The sequence below is a fragment of the Diabrotica virgifera genome, chromosome 7, assembly GCF_917563875.1.
Source record: "Diabrotica virgifera virgifera chromosome 7, PGI_DIABVI_V3a".
NCBI classification, from domain to species: Eukaryota; Metazoa; Arthropoda; class Insecta; order Coleoptera; family Chrysomelidae; genus Diabrotica; species Diabrotica virgifera.
The window spans coordinates 111,189,525-111,205,975 of record NC_065449.1 but is presented as its reverse complement, the minus strand read 5'-3'; the positions used below and the strand labels follow the sequence as shown (position 1 = coordinate 111,205,975).

Below are 16,451 nucleotides of genomic sequence, written 5' to 3'. Positions count from 1 at the left end.
TACCAAATCATTTTTATGTCTTAGATTTTATATTTATATGAATAAGAAATATAAAAATATAAAAATTTTTATATAAAATATATAAAAAAATTATAAACCGTGACGCATTATTTATAAAATGATTATAGGTTTATATTGAAATGGATGCGTTTGTAAAAAATTGGATATTTGTGACGAAATTTTTATACTTAATTATAAATGTAAAAAACACTCTACTTATTTGAAAATAAAAAAATTAAAATGAAATGTATATTATAACAATTTCATAACGTTTTCACATATATTTTTAATTTAAGGCATGGTAATGATTAGTCAATTAAACGATTCAAATTACTGCAACTCTAAACAAAATTATAGAGTAAAAGTGGCACTTTTATTAAAATTTTTCTTTTTTATATACACTCACCGGCACAAAATTCTGCCACCCAAATTTTTTGATTAAGTTTGAGAATCTATAACTTTATTATTTGTACTCCGATTTTCAAGATTCTTGCATCAATTTGTAGGTACATGTATTGATATGGTTTGTTATTATTCCGGTAAAAAAAATGTTTGTTCAGATGGCATTATGCGGGGGTGAACGGAAGTGTTGTATTTTCTCCTAAATTTAAAAATTTCTGTGGAAAAATTAGAGCGTTGATTTCATTTCATACTGCTTTTGTGTTATCCTGGAGGTATCACTAAGGTTATGATTTTTTAAGTATCCGACTACCTCTTTTCTTGTAAGAGCTGTAAATAAAAACACTGCTTTGAAGGTTTATTTAAATAAAAATATTAAGCGCACTAAAATAAAGAAAAACAAAACAAAATTAACAACAAAACGAAACAATTCAGTAGTGGGTATGTCCATCCCTTGCAGCAACGACTTCTCGCAATCTGTTTGGCATAGAATAAAGGTGTGTTAATATTGCCTGGGGAATAGTCCGGTATTCCTCTACCAAGACCATTACTGTACCAAATTTTCTGGAGGCCTAGGATAACGGCGAACAGCTTTTTTTAATTCAGCCCATAAATGCTTAACAGGATTGAGATCTGGGCTGCATGCGGGCCATACTAATCTTATCAGTCCAACCTTTTTTTTATGATTCAGTGTTTTACTTACAAAAAAATGATACAGCTCTTACAAGAAAAAAGATAATTCAAAAAAACAAAATTTTAGTGATGTCTCTGGGATAATATGACAGGACTATGAAACAAAATGAGCCCTTCCTTTTTTCCATAAAATTTTTTAAAGTTAGAAGAAAATACAACGCTTCCATTCACCCCTGTATAATGCCATGCAAGTAATTTTTTGTTTCCGGAAAAATACGAAACGATATCAATAGATATATCTACAAATTGGTGCAAGAATCTTAAAAATCGGAGCACAAATAATAAGGTTATAAACTATTAAACTTAATCAAAAATTTTGGGTGGCGGAATTTTGTGGCGGTGAGTGTAGTAATACCTATATATTTATTACAATGTTTTATCAATTATTACATACATAACATTGTAGTTGTTAACCTAAAACAAGGTAAAAAAAATGTTTGAAAAATTTTTTTTAAACAAATTAAACTGTTTATTAGATAATTTATAAATCAACAGACTCCATATTTGTAAAGTACGCTAAAAGTACATAAAAATTAAAAAAACATTAAAATCCATTGGTTGGTTCCCAAGTTACAAAAAATTATAGGATTTTGAAGTTGATATTTCAATTTAAAGTCGCACGGATTTTATGCTTCTACTTCGTCGGTAGCAAGCGGGTAGCGTTTGTACTTCATTTTTGAAGCTTTATTGACGACTCCCTTAAAGAGCAAGTAAATCCAAATTTTTTTTCTGAATACTTCGTGTTTTTGAAATCGAAAGAGCGCTATTATCGATCCTTATTTAGTATAAACAAATTAGCTGTGAATTTAAAAAAAAATGTTGCTAACTTTGGCCCTAATTGACCTAGGCTAACTTACTTTTTTTTAAGTTCGTCTTAAAATGCTATCTTTTAGAATGTGTAAAAAAAAATGTTTGTACCGGCCATAACAAGAAAGTTATTCAAATCGTTTATAAGGTAATTAACGAGACTTTTGCATAATTATTTATTACTAATAATTGCACTCTATATTAACTTTTTTTTAAACAGGTTTAAAGGTTTAGCTTATGCTCTTTCATTTGACACCTGCCAAATGGTTCTATCATTCTGTTTTTCTGACTTATTGCAAAAAAAAGCTCTGTGGGATAAAAAATTTGAATAAAATATAAACAATTGCATGAATCGCTTCGAACTTTTTGTCATGTGTTAAGCACTAATGAACCCTCATTTTAAAAAAATTTCAAAGCTGTACACTAATTTTTACAATAGTTATTGCAAAATATTTTTTTTTGCAATTTAGACCTTTTTTTTCAATTATATTTACAATAGATAAGTGTATCAATCTTTGTAATACGCAATTTTAAAGGTTTTTCCATGCTCTCGAAGATGTTTGTACTAATGTAACCACAAGGTAAACTGTTTTCCAATGATTTGAAAAAAAAAAACGGAAAAAATGCCGTTTTTTGACATTAAATTGTTTATAAATAAAAATGGCCGCCAGATCCTACGCAGGAAATAGTTACAATTTGTTCTCACAGGTGTTACCTGTCGAAAAAACGCTTCAGTACCCTGGCTGCTCGAGTGTCATGGAAGAAACCTTATTACCCTGGACTATTAATGTAATGGACCTTTAATATAGCTAATTTTAAAGGTCTTTTCAAGCACTACAAAAGATATTAGTAGCATTATACACCTAAAATCGACCGCTTCTCTGTTATTTCAAGTTGAATACACCAATTTGAGATTGTACCAAAAAACAAACTATTTTCAGCTACCGTATCTCTTATTGTAATATAACTAGCAGATTTATGAAGGCAAGTATCTCTTTGTGTTTTTATAACCTACAAAAATGTTTAATATAGTTTTTTTTAGTTTGATGTATAGTTTTTAGGGTATTCGCAAAAACCGTTCGAAAAGGTATTATGTTCCTTTTTCAACCACGAATATCTCAAAAAGTATTGAGTTTTCAAAAAAAAATAGAACAGATAGAATTAGGTTCTCCAGCGAATTCCGTGATAGTTTTAACCAACAAATTTTCCACCCCTAAGAAGTGGTGGGAACCACCCTCAAGATAAAAGCACACATCGGCATAGGGTATACTTTGAATTAGGCGATAAGTAGAGGCTAGGCCCAATATTTCATTAAAATCCATGCAGTAGGATATAGTTCGGAGGTAATATCCTATTCTCGCTCCCATTGACTGGAGTATCAGTTGTAATTGCGTAATTATGTGCCAATGAATTCAACTTTACTTAGCAACAAGACAATTTCTCAGCACACACTACAGCATACACAATATGCAATAAGCTACAGTAGGAGAAAAAAATTTGGTTGTATTTGTCTGATCACTGCCACCAATGTCTTTTTGATTTTAGTCACAACCAGCTGTCACCAGACAGTTACGGTCTCTCCTGGAGTAAGAATAAAAAAACCAAAAGCTGAACAATAAGCTTGATAAAGAGTGGATAAAACATGGTATAAACAAAAGCTGAATTTGTAGCACTCTACGTCTACGTCTATTAAAATACACAAAATTCCGTCACTAAACATTTTTGATTAAGTTTGATAATTTATAACTTTTTTTATTTGTATTCCGATTTTCAAGATTCTTGCATCAGTTTGGATGTACATATTGTATTAACATAGTTTGTTATTATTTTGGTAATAAACAATGTTTGCTTAGATGGCATTACACGAGGGTGAATAGAAGCGTTTTATCATCTCTGTAGAAAAATTAAAGGGCATGATTTTGTTTTATAGTCCTTTCGTATTCTCTGAGCCATACATTTTGTTTTTTGAATCATCCGCAGATTTATTTAATTAAAAATATCAGACGCACCAGAATTAAAATAAAAAATAATCTAAGAGCTAGTGAACCCTCCGAGAAACGGTCTTCCTCTAAGGCTAGAAAATAGTGATAATTCATAGCACACCAAGGCTAAAAACCATGACCTAGCAGGCATCAGCCCTGTACGTGTATATACCAGGTGAATCTAAAAGTGCATAGTTTAGGGGTAAAATAAACTTTCTCATGTAAAGTTTAAATTTATAGACCAGTAAGGATCTGCGAAAAAACGTTTATTTTTGGATGTGAGAGGTGGCATTCGGATTTTTACAGATATAGTTAGGTGACACCTTCAGTAATAATAATTGACTTATGTTCCTTCACAAATATGCCCGGAACATTAATAAAAAAATTAAAATATTTCAAAATTTCGAAAACCATCGATTTTTTTCTGCTTTCTTTGCTTATAACTTTAAAACGATTCGTTTTGGAACAAAGTTGTAGAAAAATAAAATAAAGATAATTGAATTTTGTATGATACACGACTGGTAAAAAATGTCTTAAGGTATTACCTTTTCTGCAATATAGCAATAAATACAAAATAAGGGGGCAAAATAAGTCTGTTGTTATTCAATATTTTTTAACCACTTTGGTGGCACTTAGAACCTTAGTAATTCGCTTAGGAAATTCTTTGTAACATACTTAAATCTTGTACCAAATTTGATTAAAATAGACCTAATAAATTTTGCATAATAAATTTGCAATCTAAATGTTTTTAAAAAAGTTCAAATTTTTTAAAATCTTTCTGAACAAAAAGTAGAGCATTTAGAAGTTGGATAATTTTTTTACATATAAAGAGGTGCTCTACCTATCTAACACACTTTACATAATTAAAATCGGATTATTTAAGGGGCCCCAGCAATGTTTTAAATTTATAAACAATTTTTTGGCTTATAAACAAATAGCTTTGTTTAATAATAAATAAATTTTTAAATATTTTATTTTTTTTATTAATGTTCCGGGCATATTTGAGAAGGAGCATAAATCAATTATTATTAACGAAGTTATCACTTTACTTTATCCGCAAAAATCTGAATGCCACCTCTCACATCCACCTAAAAACAGATCCTTACTGGTCTATTAAGTATGTGTTTAAATAAGTCATTTAGAAGAAATGTGTACAATGACAGGCAATTCTGAACAGCATAAGAGCTTGCCAGGCAAAGGGAAAGATTAGGGTTTTTTCCCAAAATTATTTTTTTTGCATCGAACAAAATGATTTTAGGTTTTTTGAATCATTTCAAACAGAAAAGATCTTTAGTAATTTTTCTCTTAGGTGAATAGTATTTGACATATAAGCGACTAAAAATTTAAAAATTGCGAAATCAGCCATTTTTAACCCTAATGGTTGGTAAAGGGAAAGATTTGAATGTAATATATTAACAAAACGTTGGCAGGATCTTGAGGGCATTAGTAAGATAAACGACATTAAACCGAGGAACTAAAAATTGTTAGTTATTTATTTATTAATAAACTGATGTTATTTTTAATTAATAGTGTAGATTTTATTTATATAGGATTGTTAGATGTTGTTCAGGATGTTCAAGAACTTATAGATGTAAAATTGGGTGTGCAATTTTTAGACAAGATTGGTCGGTTATGCAATAGTTCTGATCTGATTGTGAAATTTGTTTGATTTGTTTAAAAATTGAAATTGAAAATTGAAAATTGAGCAATAGTAATTTGCTAAAAAAATTTTATATTAAAAATATTAAAAGTGTCAAACAATAAAATCATTAATAACTAATTCAGAATTAAAGTAAAGTGTATAGGTAATGCAGTAGGTGAAATTAAATTTATTGTAATATAAAGTTATAATTATCTGTAGTGCAATGAAACTTTACGGAATACAAAGTAATGTATGAAAAAATAATAAATGAAAAAATATTTTTTCATTTATGTTAATATCTGTTGAATTTAATAAATAGTTAAGTAAGTTTAAAATTGATTTAAAATTTTGAAAACATTACCTGGTTGAGTTGCATTGAATGGTTTCTTTGTAATGATATTTTTTTTGTTTTCAAGTCTATAAATAACACATAACAGATTCTAGAAAAAACACATAGGAGATGGACATAACATGAGTTTGGAAATTTTGATGAGGAAAGCAATTTGAGCACTACATCTTATTTCTTTTCGATTTTAAGAACAGGAAAAATTCCTGTAATTAAGTTACCTCATCAAACTTTCCAAACTCCTGTTATGTCCAACTCCTATGTGTTTGTTCTAGAATCTGTTATGTGTTATTTACAGACTTTAAAACAAAAAAATATCATTACAAAGAAACCATTCAATGCAACTCAACCAGGTAATATTTTCAAAATTTTAAAATAATTTTGAACTTACTCAACTATTTATTAAATTCAACAGATATTAACATAAATGAAAAAAGATTTTTTCATTTATTATTTTTTCATACATTACTTTTTCAACTTTTTTAGTTGTATTCCATAAAGTTTCATTGCACTACAGATAATTATAACTTTATATTACAATAATTTTAATTTCACCTACTGCATTACCTATACACTTGACTTTTAGTTATTAATGATTTTATTGTTTGACACTTTTAATATTTTTATTACAAAATTTTTTTAGCAAATTTCTATTGTTCAATTTTCAATTTTCAATTTCAGTTTTTAAACAAATCAAATTTCAGAATCAGATCAGAACTCTTGCATAACCGACCAATCTTGTCTAAAAAATCGCACCATCAATTTTACATCTATCCTGAACAACATCTAACAATCCTATATAAATAAAATCTACATTATTAATTAAAAATAACATCAGTTTATTAATAAATAAATAAGTAACAATTTTTATTTCCTTGGTTTAATGTCGTTTATCTTACTAATGCCCTCAAGATCCTGCCAATGTTTTGTTAATATATTAAATTCAAATCTTTTTCTTTACCAACCATCCCTTTAGCAAAGTACAGAGAAAAAGTATGATATTGAATACTACTATTGTTAAGTACATTGACTTTGAAATTTATTAGACTCTGCCAATTATTGTACAAGTGCGTATTACCGAAGATTGCCGAACGAAGTGACCCAAGTTCATTTGCCAGGGTTACTGGGTGACGAAAAAGTACATAACGACGAGAATACACACAAAACCAACGCTTCGATGAACGAACATTTTTACTCCTTACATTCAAGTTATTGTAATTTGTTTTAGATCTGTTGTATTAAAATTTACGTGAAATTCTGAAAATTCTTCACCACATCCACAACTATTGGTCCTTCGAACTGCGAATCTACAGTGCCAGCAGAACTACAAAGAAAATAGCAGCTTTACATTCTACGAACCGACGTCGTACTTGACCCGCTGTATCAACCCCAGGAAGCTACATTTACAACACTGAATACTGAATCCTTTTTATAATTTCACATTTTTTCAGTCTCTATTTGATAAATATTTTAAGTACATGAGTTTCAATCTAAATTAATATATTTATTTCGAATAGTGACATATTTGACGTTTTACCTACTCTCGTATTCATTGTGAATGTGCTAGCTGATTTTTTATTTTATTCTGACAGATCGTAACTAAACGTTAATAATAATTCTTACGTACATAATAATTGAATTACAAAACATTTATTTCCGTTTTCTGCACTTGAATAAACCATTTCTTTTTATTTAATTACATTCATCGAAGATCAAATATTTATTTCTTTAAACATCAAACACATTTTGATTGTTTATATCTGTATAATAATATACGCCACATACATACATAATATTTAATTATTTTGCATCCTCATAAATTTTGGTCAAATTGTCAAAAATGTCAGACCAAAACAAAACAAAGAGAATGGCCACTAAAGGTGCTCTTACACGTTTAACAACATATTTTAGAAGTGTAGAAAATAATGAAATTATCGACCTCGTAGATTTAGAAATGCGATTATCCAAAGCCGAAGAGCTTTTAGATGTTTTTAATGAGGTTCAGCTGCTTATTGAAACTGATGATCCTGACTGCGAGGAAAATTATGACACAATACATGCCATTGAAAGGCAGACTTTTGAGGACAGATATTTTAAAATAATATCTGACATCAAAAACCTTATTTTATCTAGACGACCTACTGACACGTCTGATTCACGTAGTGTCAATGGTTCAATAGCAGCTGGGCCTACAAATACAAGTAACATTAAGTTACCTCCATTGAATCTAGCTACATTTGATGGATCGTTTGATCAATTCCTCTTCTTTCGCGACAGTTTTAATTCTATTATTAATGATGATACTTCACTTTCCAATGTACAAAAGTTTCATTACTTACGTCTGTCATTACGTGGCATAGCTGCCGACACTATTAAATCTTTGCAAGTCTGCGATGCAAACTACGACATTGCTTGGAGTTTATTGATCGAAAGATTTGAAAATAAACAGTTACTTGTAAACAATCACATTAAAGCTCTCTTTAACCTACCACTAGTTACAAAAGAATCAAATCAAGGTCTCAGACAACTTCTAGATAATACACAAAAACATTTACGTGCTTTAGAAGTTTTAAAACGCCCCACTAAACACTGGGATGATTTGATTATTTATTTGTTAACAACAAAATTTGATAACTCAACAAGACGCTCTTGGGAGTCACAAAATTGTAAAGACAACCTACCAGTTTTAGATGATTTACTGAAATTTTTAAAAGAACGATGTCGTATCTTAGAGTCATTAGATAACTACAATGATAATAAACAGGATCAAAATTCACCACGATACAAAGGTAATAAGTCTGAAACAAGAGCCTTTGTTTCTAACACAGAGAATAGGTTTAAATGCAACTTTTGTAACAAGGAACATAAAATATATTATTGTCCTGACTTCTTAAAACTAAATCCTACTAATAGGTTAAACAATGCAAAACGTCTACGTTTATGCCTTAATTGTCTTGGCACATGCCATCGTACTAAGGATTGTCGTTCTACTGGTTGTAGAAAATGTGGAAAGATCCATCACACTCTGTTACACTTCGAGAATTCACAATCCTCAAATTCAGTTTCCACAGAAAACAATTCTTCTCAATCTTCATTACCTTCCAATGTTCCAAACACTGGGCTGCAGTCAAATGAATCTACTTCTACCTCTAACTTCTCTTCAACACATCATATAAGTTCAAGTGTTCACACTGCTATTAAACCGTATATTCTACTCTCAACTGCTGTTGTTAACGCTTTTGACAAGTTCGGCAACTCACATAAATGCAGAGTACTCTTGGACAACGGAAGTCAATCCAACTTTATATCTGAGAAATTTTGTGATATTTTACAACTTTCAAAGGAAAAAATCAACACTTCGATCTCGGGAATTAATCAATTAACTCACAATATTAACTTCCGGACGTCACTAACATTTAAATCAGATATTAACAATTTCTCGAAAAAAATATCTTGTCTAATTTTGCCCAACATAACAAGTAATTTACCTTACATACAGATCAATCGTTCCCAGCTCAATATTCCAACAAAATTACTTCTAGCTGACCAGAATTTTGAAAAACCTGGTCCAGTAGACCTTCTTATTGGAGCTGACACATTTTGGGATATTTTAAGCGTGGGACAAATCAAACTTGGTCCTGGGTTACCGATCATTCAAAAAACCACTCTTGGTTGGATAATTTCTGGCCCAATTCCAACAAATATTCAACACCACCCCCAACATAATTGTTACTTTTCTTCTACCAGTGAATTAGATTCACAGCTCACAAAGTTTTGGGAACTAGAGGAGTGTCCTAAAACTAAGTTTGTTTCCGAAGAAGACATCTATTATGAAAATCATTTTAAGCAGCATATTTCTCGCCATTGTGATGGTCGTTTTATCACTACTCTTCCACTAAAGGAATCTCCATCAGTTTTAGGGGATTCTCTAACTACTGCCAAAAAACGTTTTTTAAACTTAAAGAGAAAACTTGAAAATAACATTCAATTGAAATTAGAATATCATGACTTCATACGTGAGTACATTAAACTTGGTCACATGTCCCTAATAAATGACACTAATGATAATTCTGGATTCTTCTTACCTCATCACTGCGTTTTAAAGGAAACTTTAACCACTACAAAGTTAAGAGTTGTATTTGATGGTAGTGCGAAAACTACCACAGGCTACTCATTAAATGACATCATGTATGTCGGCCCTCATTTACAAGATAATTTATTTTACATTTTACTTAGATTTCGTCAACATAAATTCGTAATGGGTGCAGATATAACTAAAATGTATCGTCAGGTTTTCCTTACTCCTGAACAACGTTACCTTCAAAAGATCCTTTGGAGATTTAATAAAAATGATGAAATTTCTGCTTATACACTGAATACTGTTACCTACGGTACTGCATCAGCAGCGTTTCTTGCCATTAGGTCTCTTCATGAAATTGCTCATCGACATATCTCCGAATACCCAAAAATTTCCTCTATAATTTTGCACGATTTTTATGTAGATGATCTATTAACTGGTTGTGACACATCGGAAGAACTCCGAGAAATCAAGGAAACTATTTCATATTTATTATCTTCCTACGGTTTTCCTCTGAGAAAATGGACTACCAATGATTCGTCTCTACAAAATCATTCTGATCCTGATTTTTTGCATTTTGGTTCTGACGAACATAACAAAACACTAGGATTACTTTGGAATCCGTCTTGTGATTCCCTACAATATTCTATAAATATCTCCACAATTAACTTAAAGATTAGCAAAAGACAGATTTTATCCTGTACAGCACAAATATTTGATCCTTTGGGGTTACTTTCACCCGTAACAGTTACATCGAAAATTATTCTTAAATAGCTCTGGAAACTCAAGATAAGTTGGGATGAATCTGTTCCTGAAAGTATTTACACACTTTGGTCGAAATACTACTTCGAACTTACAAAATTAAACACTTTAAAAATACCTAGACATGTACTTTCTTCTAACCCAGTTTCTGTTCAACTTCATGGGTTTTCTGACGCCTCGGAGGCGGCTTACGGTGCATGTATTTACATATGCTGCACAGATACATTTGGAAATTACACTTCAAATCTTTATTGTGCTAAAACTCGAGTTTCTCCTATGAAACTTGTAACCATTCCAAGACTCGAACTTTGTGGGGCATCACTACTTTCTGAACTTGTCGAAAAGGTCACTTCATCTGTAAATGTCTCCTTTAAAAACATTACGTATTGGACTGACTCTAAAATTGTTATTTCATGGATAAACACCTCTCCCCATTTACTTAAGACTTTTATAGCAAATCGAGTCTCACAAATACATAAACTGACCAACCCTGAATTTTGGAAATATATTAATACTTATGATAATCCAGCAGATCTACTGTCACGAGGTATAAGTCCTTCTTCGCTCAGTAATTCCCACATATGGTTTCATGGCCCTTCTTGGCTCACTTTGCCTCAAGAAGAATGGCCTCAATATACAAAACATCAAGAAGTTTGTATAACTTCTGAATTACCTGAACTGCGTAACAAAACTCTTGTGTTTCATCACATCAACAACGAATTTACCTTTTACTACAAATATTCTTCATTAAATAAACTAACACGCGTCTTTGCTTATGTCTTAAGATTTAAAGACAATCTGTCGATTCATAAACATTTACGAATAACAGGTCCCTTGACCACAATAGAACTCAATAATTCCCTTTTAACCTTAATTAGGTTCGTACAACGTCAGTCATTTCCATATGATTATGATGCACTTTCCAATTCCAACCAAATTGACAAAAGAAGTAAACTTCTTGGCCTACCTCCATTCTTTGATACAACAACAAAATTAATACGCGTTGGCGGTCGTTTACATCATTCGTCATTTGATTTTAACAAGAAACACCCCATAGTCCTACCTCAGAAAGATCACCTCACGATACTCATTGCTCGCCATGAGCATTTGAAACTTTTACATATTGGTCCTCAAGCACTTCTTGCTTCCTTAAGAGAAAATTACTGGCCAATAGGAGGGCGCAATTTGGTTCGAAAAATTGTTCGTGATTGTGTCCGATGTTTTAGATTTAACAATAAACCCGAACAGTATCTTATGGGCAATCTTCCGGAGTCACGAGTTACCCCTTCACGTCCCTTCACGGTTTCTGGTGTCGATTATGCTGGTCCCGTTTTATTACGAGATAGAAAGGGTCGTAATTACAAAACTTCTAAAGCTTATATTGCTCTCTTCATTTGCTTCGCCAGTAAGGCTATACATTTAGAAGTTGTCAGTGATCTCACGACAGAATGCTTCTTAGCGGCATTACGCCGATTCACGGCCCGACGCGGTAAATGCTCCGAAATATTTTCAGATAACGGCAGCACTTTCGTGGGAGCAAATAATGAACTCAGACAATTTTTTAACACAAATGCTGATCACATTATTACAGACCTCTCAATCGACAGTATTCAATGGCATTTCATTACTCCACGTGCTCCCCACTTCGGTGGATTATGGGAGTCAAACATTAAATCAGTTAAGCACCACATGAAACGTGTAGTAGGTAATGCAATTTTAACATTTGAAGAATTTACCACGGTTTTATATCAAATAGAGGCTTGTCTCAATTCTAGACCACTCTATCCTCTTTCTAATGACCCAAATGACCCTAACCCTCTTACTCCTGCACACTTATTAATTGGATCTTCATTGACGAGTATACCACAACAAAACTTAATGGACATTAATGAAAATCGTCTTTCAAGATTCCAAAGGGTGCAACAGATATTACAGCACTTTTGGACAAGATGGTCCAAAGAATATGTATCCCATCTTTAGCAGCGGGTCAAGTGGAAGGAGAATTGCCAACAGCTGATCCAGCCTGGACGCATGGTTCTAGTAAAGGATGATGGACTTCCTCCCTTGAAGTGGCAGTTAGGCAGAATTTTAAAAACTTACACCGGAAGTGACAATATTGTGCGGTCGGTTGTGATAAAGACAAACTCTGGTGAGATTAAACGACCGGTTGTGAAATTATGTGTTCTGCCTAACCAAGATCAATAACTTTTGTTTGAAAACTATAATTAATATGATCTTTGACTTTTTCTTTAAGACTTTTTATTGAAACCCGGTCTTTGGGGTTTCAAGGTGGGGGAGTATATGTTAAGTACATTGACTTTGAAATTTATTAGACTCTGCCAATTATTGTACAAGTGCGTATTACCGAAGATTGCCGAACGAAGTGACCCAAGTTCATTTGCCAGGGTTACTGGGTGACGAAAAAGTACATAACGACGAGAATACACACAAAACCAACGCTTCGATGAACGAACATTTTTACTCCTTACATTCAAGTTATTGTAATTTGTTTTAGATCTGTTGTATTAAAATTTACGTGAAATTCTGAAAATTCTTCACCACATCCACATCTAACTATATTCTTCCCTTATACCGGAAAGTAATTATATATCTTATACTTGACATACTTTTGGTTGCCACTGCATATGAATGCGTGCATGTCTGTGAGTATGAGGATTGTACACCATGCGTACGTACATGTGGGTATTTATGTGCATGCATAAATATATGTATTTTGATATTGGCTTGATCATTAACTTGTGATTTATACCAGACCACTTAACTAACTCTGGTTTTTTGTTGTTTGTAGCATTTAATTTTACTTTAACCGGGACCTGAAGATGCTGCGAATATTGTAGAAAGCGAAACCGGTCGTCAGTTGTAAAATAAATTGTTTGTGAGAACGTCTCTCTTTTCTTTACTACAATAGTATGGACTCACATATGCAACCCATTCATTATTTCAAAAATTGTTTATTATGATGCCAATACATGTACCTACAAACTGATGTAAGAATCTTAAAAATGGAAGTGCAAATAAAAAGGTGAGAAATTGTGAAACTTAATCAAAAATTTCGTGTGGCAGAATTTTGTGCCAGGGAGTGTAGTAAAAAAAGGGCAAATATATTTCATATCGTGAAATAATACACATTGACTTACCTCTAGAACATCCTTCAATCAAAGTACTAATATAATCAACTACATGCTGCCTCTTTCTCCTATCATGTAAGCTATTTCGTGGTAATTCATTGAAGCAATCCAGATAACATCTCAAGAAACTTTCCATATTTTTTAAATAGAGTACCACGTTCAGTGCATGATATACAGACACAGACGTACATTGTAATTATGACATTTTATGAAGCATATTGTTTTTTGACGTTTGCACACTTTTGTGCTTTCCTATATGCTAAACCATAATCAAATTTAATTTTCAGATGGATGTTATTGAATGAAGATAATTGACTTACGGAACGAAATTTTATAGGTTTCTTTTTATTGGGTTAAGTATTATGTTATGTAATGTCAGTGTCTGTAATCGGCGGATTATGATGACTTATACAGTGGGAAAAATTTAGTTTTTGTCGAAATATTAGCAATGCCTTCACACATTTAAAATTAATATTCCATATGATAAATAACTACCTGCATTATTTAATTCTTTTTAAAGGCCCATTAGACCAGTCTATCTGTGAAAAAAATCATTTATTTCGGATAAAAATTTTATAGAGACATTAATTTGAAGATTTTATGAGGGGTACCTAATGAAAAATCCGTGGAGACGTCAGCTGATTTTGCTTTGATTTTAAACAATCTTAAATAGCGGAAATAATATTGTTTTCCTACACGTTTTTTATACACTTTAGAGAAAAAAGATTCATATAAAAGTTGTAAGAACACACAAAGTAATTTTATTTTGAGAATTTCCAAATTAACATACATAAACCATTGACTGAGGTAATTGCAAAATCCCTTATATTTACAGTAATGTATAAATGTTACTAACTTTGTTTTTTTTTTCATATTGACATATAATGTAACTACTCAAAATTCTGGTAGTTTATCAGTTATTAAAGTGTGCTAAATTTCAACCGAGGGCGATTATAACAACTACTGTACTTGCCCAAACAGTGACTTATGTCGGTATACTACTCTGGGCTAATTAGCAAAATTCATGGAAAAGTTATTTACCAGCAATTATTTACCAGTTATTTACCAGTAATCGAATTATAAGATCCTATATTATAATAATATAGGTATGCAAAGTCCGCAGATAGTGTGCTACTTTTTTTATAAACAAAATGGCGCCGACAAATCGTATTTTTTTCAATCATTGCTCTATAACTCCGAAGATTTTAACTTTACAACAAAAACACCCAAAAAAATTCACCGCAATTAAATTCTGCATAGAGATATGTTTTTCCCGATTTGCTTTGACGAAAATTTTCCCCGGAAAATTCGGGTTTTCCCAACACAATCTCTAATTTTCAAATAAAGTTTTAGGTAAGTAATTATTAATCAATAATTAAATAACTTAGTGACATCAAAACTTTCTTGGTATAGATTGTAATTCCAGAAGCCGGTGAAAATTAAACGAATATTTTAGCAACAATTCAATTGTTAATTAACAATTTACGATCGCAATAATAACCAAAATAATCATGATACATTAATCAAACTTATAAAGATTATAAAGATGAGATACTTATTTAATATTTTATCGACAAAATATAAATTTTTTGTTTTTTTGTATAATCTTTAAATTCTGAAAAAAAAAAATAGTTATAATACGCTGGTCTAATTAGTAAAGTACAAATAAAGGTTATTTATCAGCAATTCTTTGCTGTAATCAAATATTATGATCCCATATGTTAATAATATAGGTGTGCAAAGTCCGCAGATGGTGTACCACTTTTTTCATTAACAAAATGGCGCCCCCAAATCATGTATTTTTAATTATTGGTCTATAACTCCGAAGATTTTAACTTTACACCAAAAGCACTCAAATAAAAATTCACCCCAATTTAATTCTACATAGAGGCATGTTTTTACCGATTTGCTCCGACGAAAATTTTCCTCGGAAAATGTGGGTTTTCCCAACAAAATCCCGAATTTTCAAATAAATTTTTTGGGCAAGTAATTATTTATCAATAATTAAATAACTTGGTGAAATAAAAGCTTTCTTGGTAAAGATTATAACTACAAAAGCCGGTGAAAATTAAACGAATATTTGAGCAACAATCCAATTGTGAATAAACAACTTACAGTCGCAATAACAACCAAAATAATCATGAGACGTTCATCACACTTAGAAAGATTATAAAGATATGATGCCTATTTAATATTTTGTCGACGAAAAATATAAATTTTTTATTTTTTGCATAATCTTTAAATGTTTAAAAAAATAGTTATAAACAAATTAGCATTCCTCAGAAATTGTTTATTATAATATAATTTTAGAAAATTCTTAAAATCCGTATTTCAAAGGTCTTGAAAATGAATGCTTTAAATTTTTTTTCCAACCATTTGCAAAAAATTTATGAAACAGAAAATTAAACATACGATTATTCCGTTGTTTATAATTTGTTTTAATTGTTTTAAAGCTTATAAGTGAGTTTATAGTACAAACTAATTACTCTCAAAAAATATCAAACATTAGTTCAATGGTTATATTTTAATCAAAGATTAAAAATGTTTTTTTTGTAATTTTTAGCGCGAAAGTAGGCTTGATACAGAGCCGGAG

At 31.1% G+C, this 16,451-nt stretch overlaps 1 protein-coding gene across 1 annotated transcript in view; it reads right to left on the bottom strand.

Moving 5' to 3' along the window:
• The window catches only part of LOC126888179 (uncharacterized), a 68,196-nt gene extending 54,041 nt beyond the window's left edge, over positions 1–14,155 (bottom strand). Inside the window, exon 1 of the mRNA XM_050656171.1 lies at positions 13,868–14,155. Within this exon, the coding sequence (XP_050512128.1) occupies positions 13,868–13,994 (127 nt within the window). The 5' untranslated portion in view covers positions 13,995–14,155. The remainder of the gene's footprint in view (positions 1–13,867) is intronic.
• Between the last annotated feature and the right edge of the window lie 2,296 nt (positions 14,156–16,451).